This window comes from Lemur catta, chromosome 10, assembly GCF_020740605.2.
Source record: "Lemur catta isolate mLemCat1 chromosome 10, mLemCat1.pri, whole genome shotgun sequence".
In the NCBI taxonomy this organism is placed as follows: Eukaryota; Metazoa; Chordata; class Mammalia; order Primates; family Lemuridae; genus Lemur; species Lemur catta.
In genome coordinates this window covers 84,640,764-84,662,618 of record NC_059137.1, presented here as the reverse complement: position 1 = coordinate 84,662,618, position 21,855 = coordinate 84,640,764, and the positions used below count along the sequence as shown (strand labels likewise).

Genomic DNA, 21,855 nt, shown 5'->3' with positions numbered 1-21,855 from the left:
ATATATATATATATATATATATATATGAAACCGGACATTAGCTATGTGATCCAGATATGCATAGTTCTGACTAGATAGAAGAAAATTGGCCTTGGTCACCTCCTTCCCCACACCATAACTGTGGCATTGGGCACTCTACTTCTTCAGTGTCCGACTTCTGATGTATACTGAGTTGTGGCTTCCAGTTTAGGGTTTTCCCAAAGTCACTGCTTTTATAGGGTTTCTGTTTAGTGTGAACTTTCTGGTGTTTAATAAGATTTGATCTAATGGTGAAGGCCTTTCCACACTCAAAACATATATATGGTTTCTCTCCTGTGTGAATTCGATGATGCTCATGGAGTTGTGACTTCTTAATGAAAGACTTCCCACAGTCACTGCATTCATAGGGTTTTTCTCCAGTATGAATTCTTCTGTGTCTATTTAAGTGTGACTTCTGGATGAAGGACTTCCCACATTCAGTACAGATATAGGGCTTCTCTCCTGTATGAATTCTCTGATGCATAATTAGTGTTGATTTCCTTGCAAAGGCTTTCCCACATTCACTGCACTCATAATGCCTTTCTCCAGTATGCGATTGCTGATGTATATGGAGGCCTGACTTCCGAGTGAAGGCTTTTCCACAGTCACTACATTTATAGGGTTTCTCTCCAGTGTGAATTTTCTGGTGTGTAAAGAGATTTGATCTGTCAGTAAAAGCCTTTCCACATTCAGCACACCTATAGGGTTTCTCTCCTGTGTGAATTTGCTTATGAACATGGAGTTGTGATTTCTTAGTGAAGGATTTCCCACAATCACTGCATTCATAGGGTTTCTCTCCAGTATGAATTCTCTCATGTGTAATAAAATGTGATTTGTGGAAGAAGGCCTTCCCACATTCAGTGCAAACATAGGGCTTTTCTCCTCTATGAATTCTCTGGTGCATACTTAGTGTTGACTTCTGAATGAACGCTTTCCCACATTCACTGCATTCATAATGTCTCTCTCCAGTATGACATTTCTGATGTATCCTGAGCCGTGACTTCCAGATGAATGATTTTCCACAGTCATTGCATTTATAGGGTTTCTCTCCAGTATGAATTTTTTGGTGCTTAATGAGATTTGACCTGTCAGTAAAGGCCTTCCCACATTCAGTACACACATAGGGTCTTTCTCCAGTATGAATTTTCTGGTGTATAATGAGATTTGTCTTGTGAGTGAAGACTTTCCCACATTCTGAACATATAAAGGGATTCTCTCCTGTGTGAATTCGCTGATGCACATGGAGTTGTGACTTTTTAATAAAGGATTTTCCACAGTCACTGCATTCATACGGTTTCTCTCCAGTATGAATTCTTTCATGTGTAATAAAATGTGACTTCCGGATAAAGGCCTTCCCACATTCGGTACATACATAGGGTTTTTCTCCTGTATGAATTTTCTGATGCATACTTAGTGTTGATTTTCTTGTGAAGGCTTTTCCACATTCAGTACATTCAAAGTGTTTCCCTCCAGTATGATGTTTTTTATGTATACTGAGGTCTGAAATTTGAGAGAAGTTTTTCCCACATTCACTATATTCATAGGGTTTTCCTCCAGTACGAATTCTCTGGCATCTGAACAGATCTGACTTCTGGATAAAGGCTCTTTCATATTCATTGCATTTATAGTAATTCTCCTCATTGTGAGTTTCCTGATGGTTTGACTTGAGGGGAAAATTCTTCCCATATTCAGTGAATATACAGGCTTTCCCCCTTGTGTAAACCCTCTGATGTGCAGCAAGTTGGGGCTTCTGAGTGAAGACTGCCTCACATTTGCTGCATTCACACTGTTTTTCTTCAGTGCAAATACTCTGCTGTGCAAAGAGGTGTGACTTCTTGGAGAAAGCTTTTACACTGTCAGAAAACAAACAGAGATTCTCCTCAGTATGAACTTTCTGATGTTGAATGAGAGCTTGCTTATGACTCAGAAATTTCCTACACTGATTATCTTCACAAGTGTTCACTTCTGTATGAGAATTCATATGAGTAAAAATATCACCATATCTGACAATCTCATCAAGATTTTCTGTTGCATTGTTCCCATTATAATTATATAAGCTTACAATAGGCTCCAAGTTCTTTCCAAATGAGTCATCATTACAGAGTCTTTTTCTCGAAGGAACAAGGTGTTGGTTTACATGAACTGTTTTTCCAATGTCCTTATATTTACAGCCCTTCTCATTAGCTACTGTTTCCTTGTTGATGAAGGTAACATGACTTAAAGGTTTGTTCTGGTATTCCTCATATCTTCTTGTCTGTTTATCATCTTTCAACAATTCTTCTAAAATGGAATATGGGTCTTCTCTTGTGAAGAGATTAATTCTCTCAGACTGGAAAGAAACTTCTTCAGACATTCCTTGTTGTGAAAGTTCAAAACTAATATCCCCATCTAAACAGGAAAGAAAAGAGGAAACTGACATGAAGATCAATTAACAAGAAATAGAAGGATTGATAATAGAGTTGATTCAGGGCAAACACAAAGAAATGGGAGAGGCAGTATATAAATATAACAAATATACATAAACATGTAAAACATACATAAATATATATGTTTAGTAATCTATTAATATATAATATATAATCAATAATATATAGTAATACAATACTTATATTACATTTACCATGTGATAAATATTAGCATTTTGATGTGCTGTTGTAAGTTCTATATTAATTCATGTAAACTTTATCACAACCCTTTCTGTTGATATTATTATTGTCCCTACTTTACAGATGAGGAAACTGAGCTGCAGAAGAGTTTAGCAATTTGCCTAAATCAAATGTTTAGTAATTAGGGAAAGACGAGATTCCAACCCAAGCAAATGTATCCTTCATCTGTAAAACCTTACTAATCTCTCTGCTTTCTCTTTTCCCTATTATCCACTGTGCCCTAAATACCAATTTATTTATGTTTATAGTAAAACTATTATAGCCTCAGTCATCTTGACTTGGCTAAATAGTAAAATGGATTTCTTTGATTCAATTTTTTTCTTGGTTTGGGGTACAGGGATACATACATTTAACAGAAAACATAACAGGAGAAAGGACCAGTCATAGGAGGCAGAGATTCAAAGTTGTCCATCAAAATCTGTGCCCTTCCTTCACAAAATTAAGCTTGTAGCCAAGCATATGGCTGCCTGAGGACATTAGGTTTGTGCTGCCTCATTTATCACTAGGTAGGACAAGTAACTCAGTTCTCACAAATCAAATGAAAGTAAAAATCACATTTGTTGTGACAAGACAAATGTCTTAAGGAAGTGGATGTATCTCTCACAAGCCTCTTCTCTTTCCATCAGTACTTTCCAACTGGGTAGCACTCAGCTCTATGTAGCTGGAAAAGCCCTAGGGCAGGGGTCAGAAAATTACAGCCCTCAGGTCAAATCCAGGCCTCTACCCAAAAGCTAAGAATGGATTTTACATTTTTAAATGGTCAAAAAAAATCAAAATAATAATAATCCTTTATGATATGTAAAAATTAGATGAAATTCAAATTTCAGTGTCCCTTAAGTTTTTATTGGAACACAGCCACACCCATTCATTGATATATTGTCTATAGCTGCTTTGGGGCTACAACAGCAAAAATGAGTAGTTGTGACAGCAACTATATGGCCCACAAAGTCTAAAATATTTACTTTTGGGCCTTTACAGAAAATATTTGCCAACCCCTGACCTAGAGGATGGTGATACAATGACTTTCTAGAAACTTTGTCCCTGAAGGGCCATTGGAAACAGAGTTGCCTGGCAGACCTGGACCATTCAATCATCTTGGAACTGTCATGTGAGCAGTCAATGTTTATATTCTTTAAGTCACTGTTTATTGGGGTCTCTTAGTTACAGGAGTTTGGTTTTACTTTAATATACCATTATTGCCCAGAATGGTAGTTGCTAATTTCCAAATTCTGAAATAGTGTACACATAGCAGATTATCAGTGAATATTTGTGTAAAAATTCAATTATGCTATCATCTTATCCTAATAAGAGTTCTTGAATATAGATACAGTCTGACTTCATATCCATTTAATTCTGTCTCTAGGGTCTTGTCATGTCCACAAACATGCTCTTTAGCTGTAAAATTACTTTTACTCACATATATTAATGGCTTTCATTAATCCTGAGGACATCTAATACTGAATTCTTAAACACGGACATTTTTTGCAACTTTTTTTTTGAGACAAAGTCTCACTCTGTTGTCCAGGCTAGAGTGCCGTAGCGTCAGCCTAGCTCACAGCAACCTCAAACTCCTGGGCTCAAGCGATCCTCCTGCCTCAGCCTCCAGAGTATCTGGGACTACAGGAACGCGCTACCGTGAGTGGCTAATTTTTTCTATTTTTAGTTGTTTGGCTAATATCTTTCTATTTATAGTAGAGACGGGGTCTCACTCTTGCTCAGGCTGGTCTCGAACTCCTGAGCGCAAGTGATCCTTCTGCCTTGGCCTCCCAGAGTGCTAGGATTACAGGCAGGAGCCACCACGCCCAGCTGCAACTTTTTACTTTTTTTAGCTTACAAACTCATTGCTACGTCTGAAAACATTTGCATTACTAGCTATAATGTTCAATATAAACATTTTGTTCCTGTTTTAAAAGTTTTTTTTTTTTTTTTTTTTTTACATATAATTCCCCTTTCACCACTGATTCAATGAGCACATTCAATAAAACAGAGTTATACTTCAGGCCAATAAAATATGTATATGCAAGCTATGTTTCCACTAGTCACGAAAGTCTATTTTATTACTGAATCCAAACATATAATCTTTTCATTTTCCCCATTTAAACTTCCTTTTTCTATTCCTCTGTTTCTACTTAAAACTCAATGGAGGTCAAAAGAATAAAAATTCTTTATTAAGAAAAGAGAAAATAAAAGCAAGAAAGCAGGATCCTAGATGATGTAGGGTAAGATACACTCCAAAGTACCAGTAATTGTAACATATTCCCTCCTAAAAAGTCAAACAAAGAACAAGGCACTGATATGGGAAGGGGTCCTAAGCAGGGACAGCATTTAAATATCTCTGGGGCCATATCAACTCTATGCAAGCAGTTCTCAAAGTATAGAAATATATCAGGAAAGTCATATTAATGGCACCTCAAAGTTGCCAGTCTTTGCCAGTGCAGCTGCAGCTGAGTCGTACTGTCTGGCATGCTCTTGGTGCCCTGCTCACCTGAATAGCTCTGACAGGAGAGCCCACCTTCCAACACACAGGGCTCCTCTCCTCGCTCCCAGTTGAAGATAACTTCTGGTTTGGGAACTTGACACCCTATTAATGGGAAATGATAGAGGAGAGGACTTGGTTTCACAGGCTATACAATAAAGCATACCATTTGCTTTCTAGAAAAGTTCACTGGAAACAGAGGTATATTCACAACACCCAAAAGAGATTATTAAAAACATGGGACACAATATGGACAAAACCATTACATACTTCAGATGTCCTGCAGTCTTTAGCAGTTCCACATACCTCAGAAAAACCATAGATTTCAGAAATTCCACTGAGAAACAAAACACGCTCGATTAGGTACAGACTGTCAGATACCCAGCAGAGCTGTGCTTACCCACTGAGATCAAGTTGAAATAGTTTTCCAGCATCACATCCCTGTACAGACTTTTCTGAGCAAGGTCCAATTGCTGCCACTCTTCCCTGCTGAAGTCTACAGTTACGTCCTTGAATGACACTGATCCCTGTAAAAACAAATTCCTATTCAATGTGAAGGATCAAGATTGTGGGATTGAAACAAGATATTTAGGATTTATTTTTAATATGATATAATATATTATACTATAAAGAACTTCTACAACTCAACAACAATTAAAAAAAAAATAACAAGTAAAAATTGGGCAAAGGGCTTGAATAGGCATTTGTCCAAAGAAGATATCCAGTCAATAAGCATATGAGATGATGCTCAACATCACAAATCACTAGGGAAATACAAATCAAAACTACAAGATAGCACCTCAAACCCATCAAGATGGTAAAAAAAAAATGTCTAAAATTGATTATAATGACGGTTGTGCAACTTGGTAAATATACTAAAAAATCAATGAAATGTATACTTTAAATGGATAAACTGCCTGATATTATGAAGGCAAGGGCTCTACTTAGGCACTGCCATTTCCATTTGAGATGCAGTAGCTTGTGGCAGTCCAGTGCTTCTTTTAAGAATAACTATAAACCCAGAAGAAGTACTGAAATCATCTGCTTAGTCAATCATGTCTACGTGATCAAGCCTCAGTAAAAACTCTGGACATCAAGGCTCAGTGGAGTGCCCCCAGGTGGCAATACTCCATGCATACAGTCACACACCATTGCTGGGAGAAGTAAGTGCTGTCTACATGACTCCACTGGAAGAGGACCACTGGAAGCTCACATCTGGAACTCTCCCTGACCCTGCACTAAGCACCTCTTTCCTTGGGTGATTTTAATCCATATCCTTTCACTACAATAAACTGTAAACATGAACATAATGGCTTTTCTGAGTTCTATGAGTTCTAGTGAATTATTGAACCTGAGGGTGGTCTTGGGGACTCCTTGGAGCTTGCAATTTGTGTCATAAACCAGGGTGGTCTTGGAGATTCCTAAATGCTTTGTACTTAGACTAAAATCTAGGACTCAGTAGGGCTGCATTCCTCTGGAAAATGTAGGGGAAAATCCATTTCTTTGATTCTTCCAGCTTCTAGAGGACAATTCTATTTTTTGGCTTTAAAACTACTCAAATTTATTATGTTCACAATTCTGGAAGTCACGTGTCCAAAATGGGTCCTACTGGGCTAAAATCAAGATGCTGGCAGGGCTACATTCTTTCTGGAGGCTCTACAGAAGAATCCATTTCCTTGCCTTATCCAATCTTGTTAAGGCTCATGGCCTCTTCCTCTATCATCAAAGCCAGTAGGGTAGCATCTTCGACTATCTTCCTAGAGGACTCTAATTCTCTGGCCTTCTTCTTTCACTTACAAGGACCCTTGTGATTACATGAGATCCACCCAGATAATACAGGTTAATCTCCCCAGCTCCTTAACTTAATCACATCTGCAAAGCTTTTTTGCCATGTGAGGTAACACATTCACAAATTCCCAGGGATTAGGATGAGATAACTTTGGGCTATTATTCTTCCTACCACATCCAGTAAGAGAAAGCAGAGAAATGTGCATATAGGATGCTAAAAGTGGAAAAAAAAAAAAAAAAAGGCTTAAAAATTCTGAGTCAAGGCCGGGCGCGGTGGCTCACGCCTGTAATCCTAGCACTCTGGGAGGCCGAGGCGGGTGGATCGCTCGAGGTCAGGAGTTCGAGACCAGCCTGAGCAAGAACGAGACCCCGTCTCTACTAAAAATAGAAAGAAATTATCTGGCCAACTAAAAATATATATAGAAAAAATTAGCCGGGCATGGTGGCGCATGCCTGTAGTCCTAGCTACTCGGGAGGCTGAGGCAGTAGGATCGCTTAAGCCCAGGAGTCTGAGGTTGCTGTGAGCTAGGCTGATGCCATGGCACTCAATCTAGCCCAGGCAACAGAGTGAGACTCTGTCTCAAGAAAAAAAAAATAAAAAAAAAAATTCTGAGTCAAAATGATTTACAATCCAGAATTATACACCCAACCAAGCTACGAAGTTAGTAAAGGTAAAATAACGATATTTCCAGACATGCAATATCTCAAAAAATTTACTTCCCACACATGCTTTCTAGAAAGCTACTGGACAATATGCTCTAAAAATGAAAACATAATCAAGAAGGAGCTAGAAAACAAGAGATTCTAGTATCATGTAGAAGGGAGAGCCCACATCAGTAGCTGAGTATCAAATAGAAAGCAACTATGACCAGGTCAAAGACTCCAAGAGAAGTTTCTTTGAATAGCATATATCCTTGAGCCAAACTCCCTGGGTTTACTATTTACTAGCTGTGTAGCTGTGTGATCTTGGGCAAGTTACTTAACCTCTCTGTGCATCTGTTTTCTCCTTTGTAAAATAAGGATAATGATTGTAGATAGCTCATAAGGGTTGTGATCAGTTAATAGAGAGAGTGGTTATGGTGCATGGTATATAGTAAGCACCATATCAATATTTGTGATTACTGTTACTGTTATTTAATATATTTTAATATATTAAGAAGATATTTATTTACATGCCTGGGAAGAATGGAGTTGAATTAGTGATATATATATATATATGGGCTCAGCTGTGAAGATAGCTAAAATAATCATAATAATACAGCCTATTGATTTACCCAAAATTATGATATACCTATATTAGAAGGAGGGTAAAATAGAAATCTGCATGTGAATGTTGAGGATCTAAGTATCTGAAAGAGAGCTAACTCCTTATTTTTCATTGTGTTAAGTCAGTAGATACTGCTGAAAACTAAAAGCCAAAAAGTACCTATATAGGCATGTTATTTAGGCACATGAAAGTAAATATAAAAAGAATTAGTTAAACTGAGTTCACAGTGATTATCTTTGAGAAGTTGGAATTTAAGGGTAAAGAGAACAGATGACAGTTGTTTTTTCTAAGAAGACTCAAAGAACAATTTGACTGAGTAAATACAGGTATACCTTTTATGACATTCGAAATGAAATATTTACCTTTAAAAGTTAAAATACAAAGGTCAATGAGGTAATTATAATTTTAAAAAAGACACAAAAGACTATGCTTAATATATAAAGTCCTCTATACAAAAATCAATGAACTGACTTCCACTCCTGGAAAGATGGAGTAATGCACTTGTCCTGAGTCATCCTGCTAAGTACATCTACAAACCATAGACATTATTCATAAAACAAACATAAGGAGATTCTGAAAGGTGAAGAAAAAGAGGCAAACTGGCTAGGGACCTCAGGAACCAAGAAACTAAACAGCAGTGAGTTCTCTAAGTCATTTTTTTTGCCTCATAAATCCTAGACCAAGTGCTCTAAAAGCCTACAACCCAGAAACACCAACAAATATGCACAAAAAAGTCCAAAGAAAAGTCTCCTTTCTCTAGCTAGAAGACCAGGAAAGGGGCAATCTAGAAAGACAAACTTTTAGACAAAACCTACTCCAGCCAAACACCACAGATTAAAAAAACAACAAACTAAGGCTCATCAGCAAAGACTCAGTGGGTAGCCTAGACTCCTACTCTTGTCTGGCCATATGGAGGTGCCCTCTACATTGCAATAGAATAGTGTGGGAAAACCAGTGGGGAGGATGGATTTCCATTCCTTGCAGTAATGAGACACTCCTCTCATTCCCACAGTTACGGTGTCAGAGGCCCCCAAGTGGGAGTCCAAGACTTTCATCCCTCTGAGAGGTAATGAGGCCCCACCCACTCTGGCAGTGTCAGCGAAGACAATATGGAGAACAGAAATGAGGCACTCGCTCCCTCTTCCAGACAAGGTGGTATCACCAGAGGTCTACTGGGGAACCTGAACTGCCAACCCCACCCTGCAGTAATGAGGTCTTCCTCTCCTGACAGAGTATTAGTGGAGTTCAGGTAGGGAACCTGGGAATTCACCCCCACCTGGCAGTAGCACAGCAAGGTCACCCTTCCCACACTGGCCCAGAAGACACCTGCTAAAAGAGGAGACTTAAATAAGATCTAGAGTCTCATAACATAATGCCCAATATGTCTATAATACATTAAAAAATCATCTGTATAATCAAAAACCAGGAAAACCTCAACTTGAATGAGGAAACAACCAATCAACAGATACTACAACTGAGGTGACACATGTATTGGAATCATCTGATAAGGATTTTAAAAATGTTTCAACATGTAATTATAAACACATTTGAAACAAATGAAAAAAAAAGTCCCAACAAAGAAATAAAAAGTCTCAGCAAACAAATAAGAGATAAAGGAGAACCAAAGAAAAATTTTAGAACTAAAAAGTAAAATAACCAATATTAAAAACTCAATGAATGGGTTCAGCAAAAGAATGGAGACAATAGAAGAAATATTCAGATAACCTGGAAATAAAATAGAAATAATCTAATCTAAAGAATGGAGAGAAAACAGACTGAGAAAAAAAAATGAACAGAGCCTCAGGAACACGTGGGACAATAACAAAACATCTAACACTTGTGTCATCGGAGTTCCAGAAAAAAAGGAGAAAGGAATGGGGTTGAAAAAGTATTTGAAGAAATAATGAATGAAAATTTCTGAAATTTGGCAAAAGACATACCCTTACAAGAAACTGAGCAGATCCCAAATAGGATAAAACCAAAGAAATCCATACCAATAAAGAATCATATTCAAACTTCTGAAAACTAAAGACAAAGAAAGAATGTTGAAAGCAGTCAGAGAAATTACATATTACCTACAGGAGAAAAAATATTTGAATGACAGTGTGTGATACAAAGAACAATGACCCCCCTAAGATGTTCACATCCTAATTTCAAGAGACTGTGAATATGTCAGGTTACATGGCAAAAGGGAATTCAGGTTTTAGATGAAACAGAAGTTGATAATAAACTGTCCTTCAAATAGGGAAATTAATTATCTTGAATTGTCTGAGTGGGACCAAAATAATCACAAGTGTCCTTATAAGTTAAAAAGGAGGCAGTAAAAGAGAGTCAGAGAAACAGATGTGACTATGGAGGAGTGGTCAGAGAGATAATATTAATGTAATGGCCTTGAAGATGGGGGAAGGGACAAAAAGCTAAGAAATGCAGGCAGCCAGCCACTAGAAGCTAAAAAAGTCATAGAAAATAGAAACAGATTCTTTCCTACAGCCTATGGTAAGGAATGCAGCCCTGCCAACACCTTGATTTCTGCTCAGTGAGATTCATGTTGGACTTCTGAATTATAGAACTGTAAAAAAAAAAATTGTGTTATTTTAAGCCACTAAATTTGTGATAATTTGTTACAGCAGCAATAGAAAACCAACACACAGTTTTAATCAAAATCAGAAGCTCTGGAGGCCAGAAGGAAGTGGCACTAAAGAAAGTGCTAAAAGAAAAGAATTGTGAACTCAGAATTTTCTTTTAGGCAAAAACATTCTTCAGGATGATAGGAAAATCAAGACATTCTCAGATGAAGAAAAACTAGTATTTGTCATTAGCAGACCTACCCTGTAAGAATGGCTAAAGGAAGGTCTTGAAACAAAACAGAAATGATGAAACAAAGAATCTTGGAACATCAGGGAGAAAGAATAAGGGAAAGAGTACAAATATTGGTAAATACAAAAGATTTCCTTTTTCTTTTGAGTTTCCTAAACTACATTAACAATTGAAGCAAAAATTATAACATTGCTTGATGTGGTTCTGAATATATGCAGACAAAATATTAAAGACATCTATATTATAAATGAGAAAGCATAAAGGGCCTTAAGAGGAAGTAAGATTTCTATACTTCACTCAAACTCATAAAATATAGATACCAGTAAACTTTGATAAGTTATGTGCAATGTAATATTTAGAGCAAACATTAAACAAGCTATACAAAGAAATACACTTAAAACACTGTAGATAAATAAAAATGGAATTCCAAAATATGTTCAAATAATCCACAGGAAAACACAGGAAAAAAAACGAAACAAAAAATAAACAAATGTCTGAGGAAAAAACAGAAAACAAGAAATAAAATGACAGATTTAAGCCATATTATATCAATAATTATGTCAAATGAAATGGTCAAATGAAAATACACCAATTAAAGGACAGATTAGCAGAATGGATAAACACACTTCGCCTAACTATATTCTGTCTACAGGAAAGTCACTGCAAATATGGTGACATAGATAGGCTGATACTAAAAGAACAAAAAAATAATGTCAAGTAGCACTGACATTCTGTGGGAATTTGTGAGGAATGCACACTCTTGTATCCCATCCCATACCTACTAAATTAGAATCTGAATTCATATGCAAGTAAAGTGTGAGAAGCGCTGTTCTATAAGACAACACTAGAAAACCTGTTAGCGCACTTTGAACAGGGTTGCTGTTGAAGACACTGTCACCATCCAACTGAAGATTTTCTCAAACATCAAGAACCAGGAAATCTTTACCACAGATGAAATACACTACTTGTTAATAATGTAAACCACGTATCCAATTTCCATTCTTGCTATGTCTGTCAGGAAGTTCAGAGACAATTTTACAGTTCAAAGTCCATGACTATGTAAGACCACATAACTCATATATATCTATATTCCAAACTTGGCTTGGAATTAAAAGTCTCTTCTTCATTTTCTCTGATCTTAGTTTTTATTTATCTATGCATGTCACCTTACCACATGGATTTAGATACCTCCTAAAATCCACTAAAAACATAAAAGAAAGCAACAAATAAATTGATGAACAAATAAGAACTCACCAGGGACTTGGTCATTTTTGGCTCTTTTGGGAAAGCAGCAGAGATCTGAGAAAACAGATGAGTATAGGTACAGATGAGAGAAGGAAGTGTGACAATGTCACGCATGGATACATGTGTGCCCATGCACCTCTTACCCAAAAATTTATTTCTAGAACTACATCATTAAAAACCATCTCATACTATAGTGCACAACTATTTAAATATAGGAGTTTTACTATAATATGGCTAATAACAAAGAAAGGCTAGAAACATTTTGATAGCTAATAACTATGGATTGCTTAAACACTTTATAGGATATCCAAATGACATAATGTTATATAACATTATTATGCTACCTGACCTCACAGGCCCTTCAAGTTATCACCAACTCTGGCACCTTACTCATCAACCTGCTCCAAATGTCAATTGCTGCACAGACCCCACCCCTAGAAGCCATTACTCGGGGTTCAGAATAATCACTGATTCCCATTCCGTGCTGCTCATGGGCCCCAAGTCACTCATCCTCTAGGCTCTGATCACAGAGCCTCCAAAGCCTCTACCCTGATGGTCCCAGCTCTTCATCAATCAATTCTATGTCCCCATTACTGGCCTCCATGCCTGTATTACTACTTACCGTGCATTTCCATCAGCCATCCCAAGAGTCCCAATCTCAGGCACAGCTGTACTTGCATGGGGCCTTAGAAAGCACCCAGACACACCTCCCACTACTGATACAACTAGGCCTGTACCATTAGCCTTTCACACAAACTTCTCCACATGCTCAAATAGGAACCCAATCAATGAACAAATCTGGAAAAATTCTTGAATGTTAAGGATAAATTAAAAATTGAAAACACTTCTAAATCTAAAGCACATGTGAAAGAACAGATTATTTGCAGAGAAAGAATGAAGAAAATCAAAACACTCTTCATCTGCAGTGATAAAAGCTAAATAACAGAAATAGCATCTAAAAGACCACTCCTCTGTTAGCACCAGGGAGACATTTTCAATAGTGAAAGCATTTGTAGAGTATCTCCATCTTTATCTGACGAAAATACTCCAAGGAGCATTCCAAATAAATGTACAATGAATTAGAAGAGAAATTTTAAACAGGAAAATACTATTTGGCAATAATTCTTGCAAAAGATATATCATTATTAAAGAGGACAATGTGATGGTATGATAAACAGGCCATTGTAGAGAAAATTAATAATATCCTATGACAAAACCTTTCTAATTATCTCAGGAAAAAAACAGAATTTATATGGTATGTAGAACAGAAACAATGAACAGAAACTTCATCAATCCAATGCAAGTATAAAAAGAAAAAGTAGAAAATAAAAAGAGTTAAATAGTAAATATAAAATGGAAGGCATAAAATCAGGTAAATTATTACTACACTAAGCTGAAGAGGTAAAATTCTCCTATAAATAGAGACTATAGATGAGATCTGTAAACTTGTTTACAAGTAGGACATCTAAAACAAAAAGACAAATATTAATATAAAATTATAAAATGAAGTTTTGGGCGAAGATACAGCATCCAAATGCAACTGAATGGAAAGCAAGGATGGCAATGTAAATATCAAAGTGGAATTCAAAGTTAAAAGTGCTTTTTTTGTTGGAAAAAAAGGATCCTATAATAATGGTATCCAATAAATGAAAATGGTATAAAATGCATTAACTATTAGGTGTATGTATTCCCTCCCCCAGACACACACACATAAAACTAGCAAAAAAACATATAGAAATACAAAGTGAATTGTTAAAGTGAGAGATTTTTATTGTATCTCTTCCAGAATATGATAAATCAAAAGACCAAAAATCAGGAAAGACAAACAAGATTCGAAAAATACAACCAAGCTAGATTTACTATACATAAAGAGAACTTTACACCATACAAACAAAATATACTTTTTCTCTTATATCCATAGAACAAAGTTCATTGGGTAACATGGTTTCAAAGAAATCGTGATACATTTTTACAAGTTGAGAATTGACAGTCTATATTTTCTGACAATACAATAAAGTTGTTAAAAAGGTCAATTTAAATGTATCTTACTAATTGGGGAATGAAGAAACTCTTCTAAATAATGCAGGATCAAAGTGGAATGTCGAATTGAATTTATACATTTCGTAGACAAAAATGTAGTTGGAGAAACTTTACAACTATAAATGTATCCAGTATAAAACTTATGAAAATAGAGAAAGAACAACAAATTACATCAAAAAGCGGGGGGGGGGAAGTACCTAAAAAGAAAAAAATTAATATAAAAGGAGTAGAGATTATAAATGAAACTAAGAGCTAGTATTTCAAAATGTCCAGTAAAATAGATAAACCCTTGAGACGCCTAATTTTTATTTTTTTTAATTTTATGTTTTAGATACGAGGTCTCGCTATGTTACCCAGGCTGGATTGGAACTTTGGGCTCAAGAGATCCTCCTGCCTCAGCCTCTCCAGTAGCTGGGACTACAGGTGTGTGCCACTGCGCATGGCTAGCAGGGACCGATTTTTAAAAGAGAAAGAATGAATGATATATAAATATAGTAATAGGAATAATAAAGGAGCTACTAATCTGGATATGAAAGAGAACAAAATGGAAATGGAAACTTATATGCAGCCCCATGGCAATATATTTTTTAAATTCCTAACAAAATATACCATGATGAGTCAGAAACGAAAATGTAAACAGACCGGTAAGCATGGAGCAAAGAAATCTATTAAGATCTACATTACTCACCTCTCAGATCCCTCCTCACTCAGTCTCCACAATTATCCTCCCCAACAGGTTCCACAGTCCGCCTCGCTCCGCCCGCAGATCCACCACCCGAGACCCCACTGTGACCACAGCCCGCCCTCGCTCCTCCCGCAGATCCACGATCAGAGATCACTCCAACCCCCACTATTCCATCCAGTGACCGCCCCCATCACTGACCCGATGGCTCATCACGGACATCGGCGACCCTTCTCACTCAGCCCATAGATGCTCCCATTCCTGCGCTCCCTGCCCGTCACCCACGCTCTCTTAGGATAGTGGTCATTTGCCTCCAGCGGTGATAACAGTCGCAAGAACTAGAAACCGACCTACTTCCTTTTGCATCCCAGGACCAGCGGGACTCGGTACGGCGCAGCCTCGATGTGCGCATGCTCAGCAGAGTCTTTGTGGACGAAGGTTGCCAGTAGTCAACATGGCGCTCGGCCAAACCCCCTACCGGTTCAGAGGCTTAGGCTTGACGCCACTATGGCGGCGCCCATGCAGACACTCTGGCCTGTGGGCGGCCATGTTGAAGTGATGTAGAGATTGTGGGGCTGGGGGTTGTGAGAAACTAAGGAAGCGAGCGGTGGTATGTCGCCTTGGAGTAACCTAGCATTTAACCAAAGCCTGTCACCCCAAGTCAACCACAGTGTTTTCCCCGTGCCTTTGTGCACAGTGTGTACTCTGAATACAATAGTATCAAACTAGAAATCAACAACAGAAAGATAACAGGAAAATCTCCAAACACTTGAAAACACAATGCTAAATAATTCATGGTTCAGAGAGGTAGTCTCAAAGATATTTCAAAAACACATTGAAATGAATGAAAATGGAAACACAACATATCAAAATTCGTGGGATGCAACTAAAACAATGGAGGAAAATTTATACCACCAAAGGTTTACATTAGAAAACAATAAATTCCCAAATCAATAACCAAGTTCCTACCCCAATAAACTAGAAAAGAAAAAGCAAAAGAAGCCCAAAGCATGCAAAAGAAAGAAAATAATAAGGATAAAAGCAGAAATCAAGGAAATTGAAAAAGAAAAACAATAAAGAAAAATTGAGTAAATGAAAGCTGGTTCTATAAAAAGATCAATAAAGTTGATAAGCCTATAGAAGAGAGGCAAATTGCCAATATGAAGAATGAAACAGGAGATACCACTATGGACTCTGAAGACATCAAAAGAATAAAAAGAGAGTACTACAAACAACTCTACAAATATAAATTGACAACTTAGATAAAATGTATCAATTTCTCAAAAAGCATAAACTCTCTTACAACATGGTGTAAATATGTTGATAGGCCTATAATTGAAGCTATAATTTAAAATACCTGAAAAAGAAATCCTCAGGCCCAGATGGCTTCATTGGAGAATTCTAACAAACATTTAAAGATTAACACCAATTCTACACAATCTCTTACAGAATAAAAGATAGGAAGGAACACATTCCAACTCATGTTATGAGGCCAGTGTTACTCTAATAACAAAACTAAAGACAGTACAAGAAAAACAAGAAGAAGAAGAAAACTAGAGACAACTATATCCCTCATGAATATATGTGGAAAAAAATCCTTAGCAAAATATTAGCAAAAAGAATTGAACAGTATATAAAAGTAATTACAAACTATGAACAAGTGATGTTTACTCCAGGAATGAAAAGCTGTTTCAATGTAAACTATTATATGTATTATATATATAATCTGTTATATAATATATGCTGTTTCAGTGTAATCCACCATATTACATGATCATATCAATTGATGCAGGAAAAGCATTTGACAAAATTCAACACCCACTTATAATTTTTTTTTTAAACTGCCAGGAATTAGGAATAGAGGTAAACTTCCTAACTTCATAAGTTTTTTAAAAAACCCGACAGGTAACATTAAACTAAATGATGAAAGACTGAATGCTTTCCTCCTAAGTTTGGAACAGGAAAATACGTCTACCCCCACCACTCTTATTCTTTGTAGTTCTGGAAGATCCAGCCAGCTAACAAAAATTCTCTTCTTAACCAAACCCTAGTCAGTCTCTTTTGAACTCTGTTTTCAACTAAACCCTGACTTTTAGGCTTCTATGTTCAAATATGCATTGTCTAACTTTAGCAATAGTTCTGCTAAGTCAATTTAGCCAGAATCTTTTATCTTGGTATCTGAGCACTGTCGATATCTATTTGGATGCCTCATCCTCCACCATCCCCAGGTGATGTCTGATCATCCTGGCATGTTTTGGGCAACAATCCTGTTATGCTGGTTTAGCCAGAATCCCTCTTACCCCTGATGTTCCCGCTTAGTAATTTTCCATCTACTGACCACCCCTCCATCCTGCTCTGTGGGTATAAAATCTTCTCTTTCCTTATATTTACAGTTGAGCCCAATCTCTCTCCTGTAATGCAAAACCTCATTGCAGTAGTCCCTCTGAACAAAGTCTGTCTTACTATTCTTTAACAAGTGTCATGAATCATTTTTTCTTTAACATAGCTCAATGAAGTAAGTTTGAAACAGAAGGATAAATTGGGAGAAATTATTCTACCCAATTTTTAGACTTACTATATAGCTGCAGAAATCAAGACAGTGTGGTATTGGTGATAGACAGTTCAAAGGAACAGAATTGAGAACTCAGAAATAGATCCACACAAGTACAGAGTACAACCAACCGATATTTAACAAAGGTTCAAAGTCAATTGAATAGCAGAGGGATGGTGTTTTCCAAGTGGATCTGCAGCAATTAGATATCCATAGACAAAATAATGAAACTCAATCTAACGCCACATCTTATACAAAGAAAAAAATAGATCAAAGATTTCAATGTAAATGTAAAAATATGAAATTTAACTTTTTAGTTTTTAGAGATGATGGTCTTGGTATGTTGTCCAGGCTGCTCTCAAACTCCTGGGCTCAAGCAATCCTCCCACCTCAGCCTCCCAAGTAGCTGAGGCCATAGGCATATGCCACTGTGCCTGGTCCAAGATGTGACATTTCATGAGAAATTCTTCAGGACCTAGGACTCGGTGAACAATTCTATTCTTTCCTTTTTTTTTTCTTTTTGTTTGAAACAGGGTTTTGCTCTGTCTTGAAGTGCAGGGGCTTGCTCATAGCTCATTATAACCTCGAACTCCTGGGCTCAAGCAATCCTTCTGCCTCAGTCTCCTGAGTAGTTGGGGCCACAGGTATGCACCACCATGCCTCACTAATTTTAAAATTTTTTGTAGAGATGGGGTCTTACTATATTGTCCAGGTTGGTCTCAAACTTCTGGACTCAAGTGATTCTCCTGTCTCAGCCTCCCAGAGTGCTGGGATTACAGGCGTGAGCCACCATGCTCAGCCTAATTCTTAGACATGAAGGCATGTCACCAAAAGCACAATCAATTTTAAGAAATGATTAATTGGACTTTATTCAAATGTAAAATTTTGCCCTGCATAACATCCTGTTAACACAGCAAGACAAACTGAAAACTGGAAGAAAACTTTTGTAAACCACATCTGATAACACATACCTGAGAAGGAGCTCATATCTAGAATATTCTTTTCAAAATGTTTCAAAAGTTAACAATAAAAAACAATCTAATTAGAAGATAGGCTAAAGACATGAATAGACATTTCACTACACAGGATATATTGATGGGAAGTAAGGACATTAAAAGATGTTAAAGACTTCCAGTTCCACTCCCACATGTGAAGAGCTTGGAAGTCCTCACTCTCGTCCTCATACAAAGGAAAAAGCTAAAAGACTGAAAATCAGTGTTTATTAGATCCATGACAGAATTAAGTGACAGGGCAAACTGCTACCCAAAACTGGAAATCGAGAGAAATACGGAGAATCACACCTTACTGGGAGCAGATGCTACTGGACCTAGGAACTGGTAGGAACAGGTAAGTGGCAATTGTTTAATTGCTGGAGACTGAGCATAAACTAATGTGAGAGTTGGTAACTCCTGGGGGCACAGTCTAAAGGGCTATCCAACACTTTGTGTTTCACCTCCTGGAGCCCCCACCACATTCTCACTGTTGAGTAGGAGGCAAATCTCTTCATGCTTCTGGCAGAGGGAGGGGAAAGTAACCATTTGAGATACACCCAGAACATTTGTTTCTCTTTAACAGAGACCCGTCTTCAAAGGGAAATACTTCATCAGAGCCTTGACTGACCTAGGGGAAAGGCAATTACACAACTTAGCCCCCACCAGACTTCTATTAGTATTTCATACAAGGAGTTAAAAAAGGGGCTAAAGAATTCTTCCAAGGGTCGGAAGCCAGGGACTCAGGCCCACTAAAAGTGGATACGTAATCATAAGATTGTACACTGCTTCCCAGCTACAATACCTTACCCCCACATCAACAGGGCTCCAGTATAACAACCATGGATTACAAATGAGACAGCAGCAATTGACAGACATGATTTTAAGTAGTTTTAGGAAAAGCCAAGTAAGATGGCAGAGTGAAAAAGAATACTAGAGGAAACATAAGACTCTGACAACTATAGCTACAGCAGATTTTAAACACAGCCTAATTGCTAGCCATATAAACATCAAACTTCCAACTAAAGTCTTATTTAGCTCAGCTCCTATTATTGGACATATCAAGTCTGGCTTGTGACAAAAAAATTACAAAGCATGCAAAAAATTAATAAAAAATAGCCTGAAGAAATGAAATAAAAAAGCATCAGATCCAGACTCAAATATGGCAGGGATTTGGGATTCATCTGATCAGCAATTTAAAATAACTATAATCAATATGTTCAGGGGTTTGATGGAAAAATGGACAACTGCAAGAATAGATGGGTAATGTAAACAGAGAGATGGAAATGCTAAGAAAGAATAAAAATGAAATGCCAGAAATAAGCACTGTAACAAAAATAAGGAATGTTTTTCATGACCTCATCAATAGACTGGACTCAGCCGAGGAAATAATCAGTGAGCTTGAAGATACGTCAACAGAAAGTTCCCAAAATTAAGGGCAAAGATAAGAAAAAAAATGACTGAAAAAAGAACAGAACATCCAAGAACAGTGGGACAATTATAAGAAGTGTAATTGTGCGCAACGGGAGTATCAGAAGGGGAAGAAAGAAAGGAGCAGAAGAAATAGTATCCAGAGAAATTACCCTCCCAAACTGAAGGAGACATATTTTCCCAGACAAACAAAAATTGAGGGAATTTGTCGTCAGTAGACATGCCTTCCAATAAATGTTAAAAGAAATTCTTTGAGAAGAAGAAAAATGAAATAGGTCAGAAATGTGGATCTCATAAAGAAAGAACAGTAGTGAAGAAACAAATGAAGATAAAAATTCTCCTTTTTCTTTTCCTTTTTTAGAGACAGGGTCTTCCTGTGTTGCTCCGGCTGGAGTGCAGTGGCTGTTCACAGGTGCGATCATGCTCATGCAGCCTTGAACTTCCGGGGGCAAGAGAACCTCCTGCCTCAGCTTCACAAGTAGCTGGGACTGCAGGCGTGCGCCATCACGCCTAGCTTGCTCATTTTTTCTTATTCTTAATTGATGTAATAGGTAACAGTTTATTCAAAATAACAATAGCAACAAAGTATTCATTATTATAATTTGTGGATAAGTGAAACTAATGACAGCAATGTTATAAGAGATGGGAGGGAGGAATTGGGAATACTCTTTATAAGGTATTTGCACTACCCAGGGAGTGTTACAGTGTTGTTTGAAAGAGGGCTTGGATTGGTCATGAATATATATTGCAAACTCGAGGCAACCACTACAAAAAGTTTTAAAAAATAAATATAATTGACACACTAAGAGAGGAGAGAAAATGGAACTACATAAAATGCTCAATTAAACCAGAGAAGGCAGAAAAAGAGCGCAGACAAAAAAGGAAACAAACAAGGGCAATGAATAAGGAGCAAACATGGTAGATATTAACCCAAGTATATCAATGACCATTTAAAACATTAATGGTTTAAAGTTACCAATTAAAAGACAGAGACTGTCCTAGTGGATTTAAAAAACTAAGACTCAACTATATGTTGTCTACAAAAATCCTGCTTTAAATATAAAGACACAGATTAAAAGGAAAGTGATAGAAAAAGATACACCATGCTAACAATAATCAAAAGAAAGCCAGAATAGCTATATTAACTTCAGACAAAGCAAACCTCAGAGTAAGGGAAATTACCAGGCTAAAGGCAAACACCAATGGATGTAGACAGAAAGGTCCCCCCAAAAGCCAGCTCTCTCTAGCCAAAAGACAAGAAAAAGGCAGCAGAGGAGGACAGAAATATTTTGACCACATCCATAGAACTCCAGGTAAACATCACAAAAAATTTGTGCCCCTTTTCTCTTAGGTGCTGAGACTCAGAGAATATGGCCTATAATAATAAAGGGGCACTTCTCCCCCTCGTCACTTGGTGCCACACCTGCAGAGATTGTGGGGTGAAGCCCTGCATTGCATCTCTGCCCTACGGGATGCAGAGCGCAGGTCACACAGCACCATTCTTACAGATGTGGTTCTTATGCGGTTTGTTCAACCTAAAATTGTACCTTCTCCAGACCAAAAACCTACTTCCTTTATTTTTCGTACTATAACGCTAACTCTTGACTATACCTCATTTCACTGAGTACGTTTTGGAATCACAGTGGCTACATTTGCAGAACTTTAATGTGTACAAATTGTTCATCTGAGATGCACGTTAAAACAACAGCAGCAACAAAACATTCCTACTATTCAATGGTCTGTTTAACTGGTATGAGGAGGCCTCAAACACAATTTGGACTTAAAAATTACATCCCTAAAATTAAATTATTAAATAATAATAAAGTAATATTATTATTACTTTAGAGATAGGTTCTCACGCTTGTGCCCAGGTTGGAGTGCAGAG

At 37.3% G+C, this 21,855-nt stretch overlaps 1 protein-coding gene across 5 annotated transcripts; it reads right to left on the bottom strand.

Moving 5' to 3' along the window:
- Nucleotides 1-20: 20 nt before the first annotated feature.
- ZNF484 (zinc finger protein 484) lies at nt 21-15,380 on the bottom strand. 5 transcript variants are annotated; one of them, XM_045563030.1, is made up of 5 exons: nt 15,201-15,380; nt 12,287-12,331; nt 5,561-5,687; nt 5,170-5,265; nt 21-2,406 (listed from the first exon to the last, which is right to left on the bottom strand). In XM_045563030.1, exons 1-5 carry the CDS (start codon nt 15,219-15,221, stop codon nt 71-73), a joined length of 2,625 nt encoding a protein of 874 aa, XP_045418986.1. In that variant the 5' UTR covers nt 15,222-15,380; the 3' UTR covers nt 21-70. The 5 variants fall into 5 exon arrangements, with proteins under 5 accessions (XP_045418986.1, XP_045418990.1, XP_045418991.1 ...); XM_045563034.1 differs by having other exon boundaries at nt 27-2,406; nt 15,006-15,380; XM_045563035.1 differs by having other exon boundaries at nt 27-2,406; nt 15,350-15,378.
- Nucleotides 15,381-21,855: the final 6,475 nt, after the last annotated feature.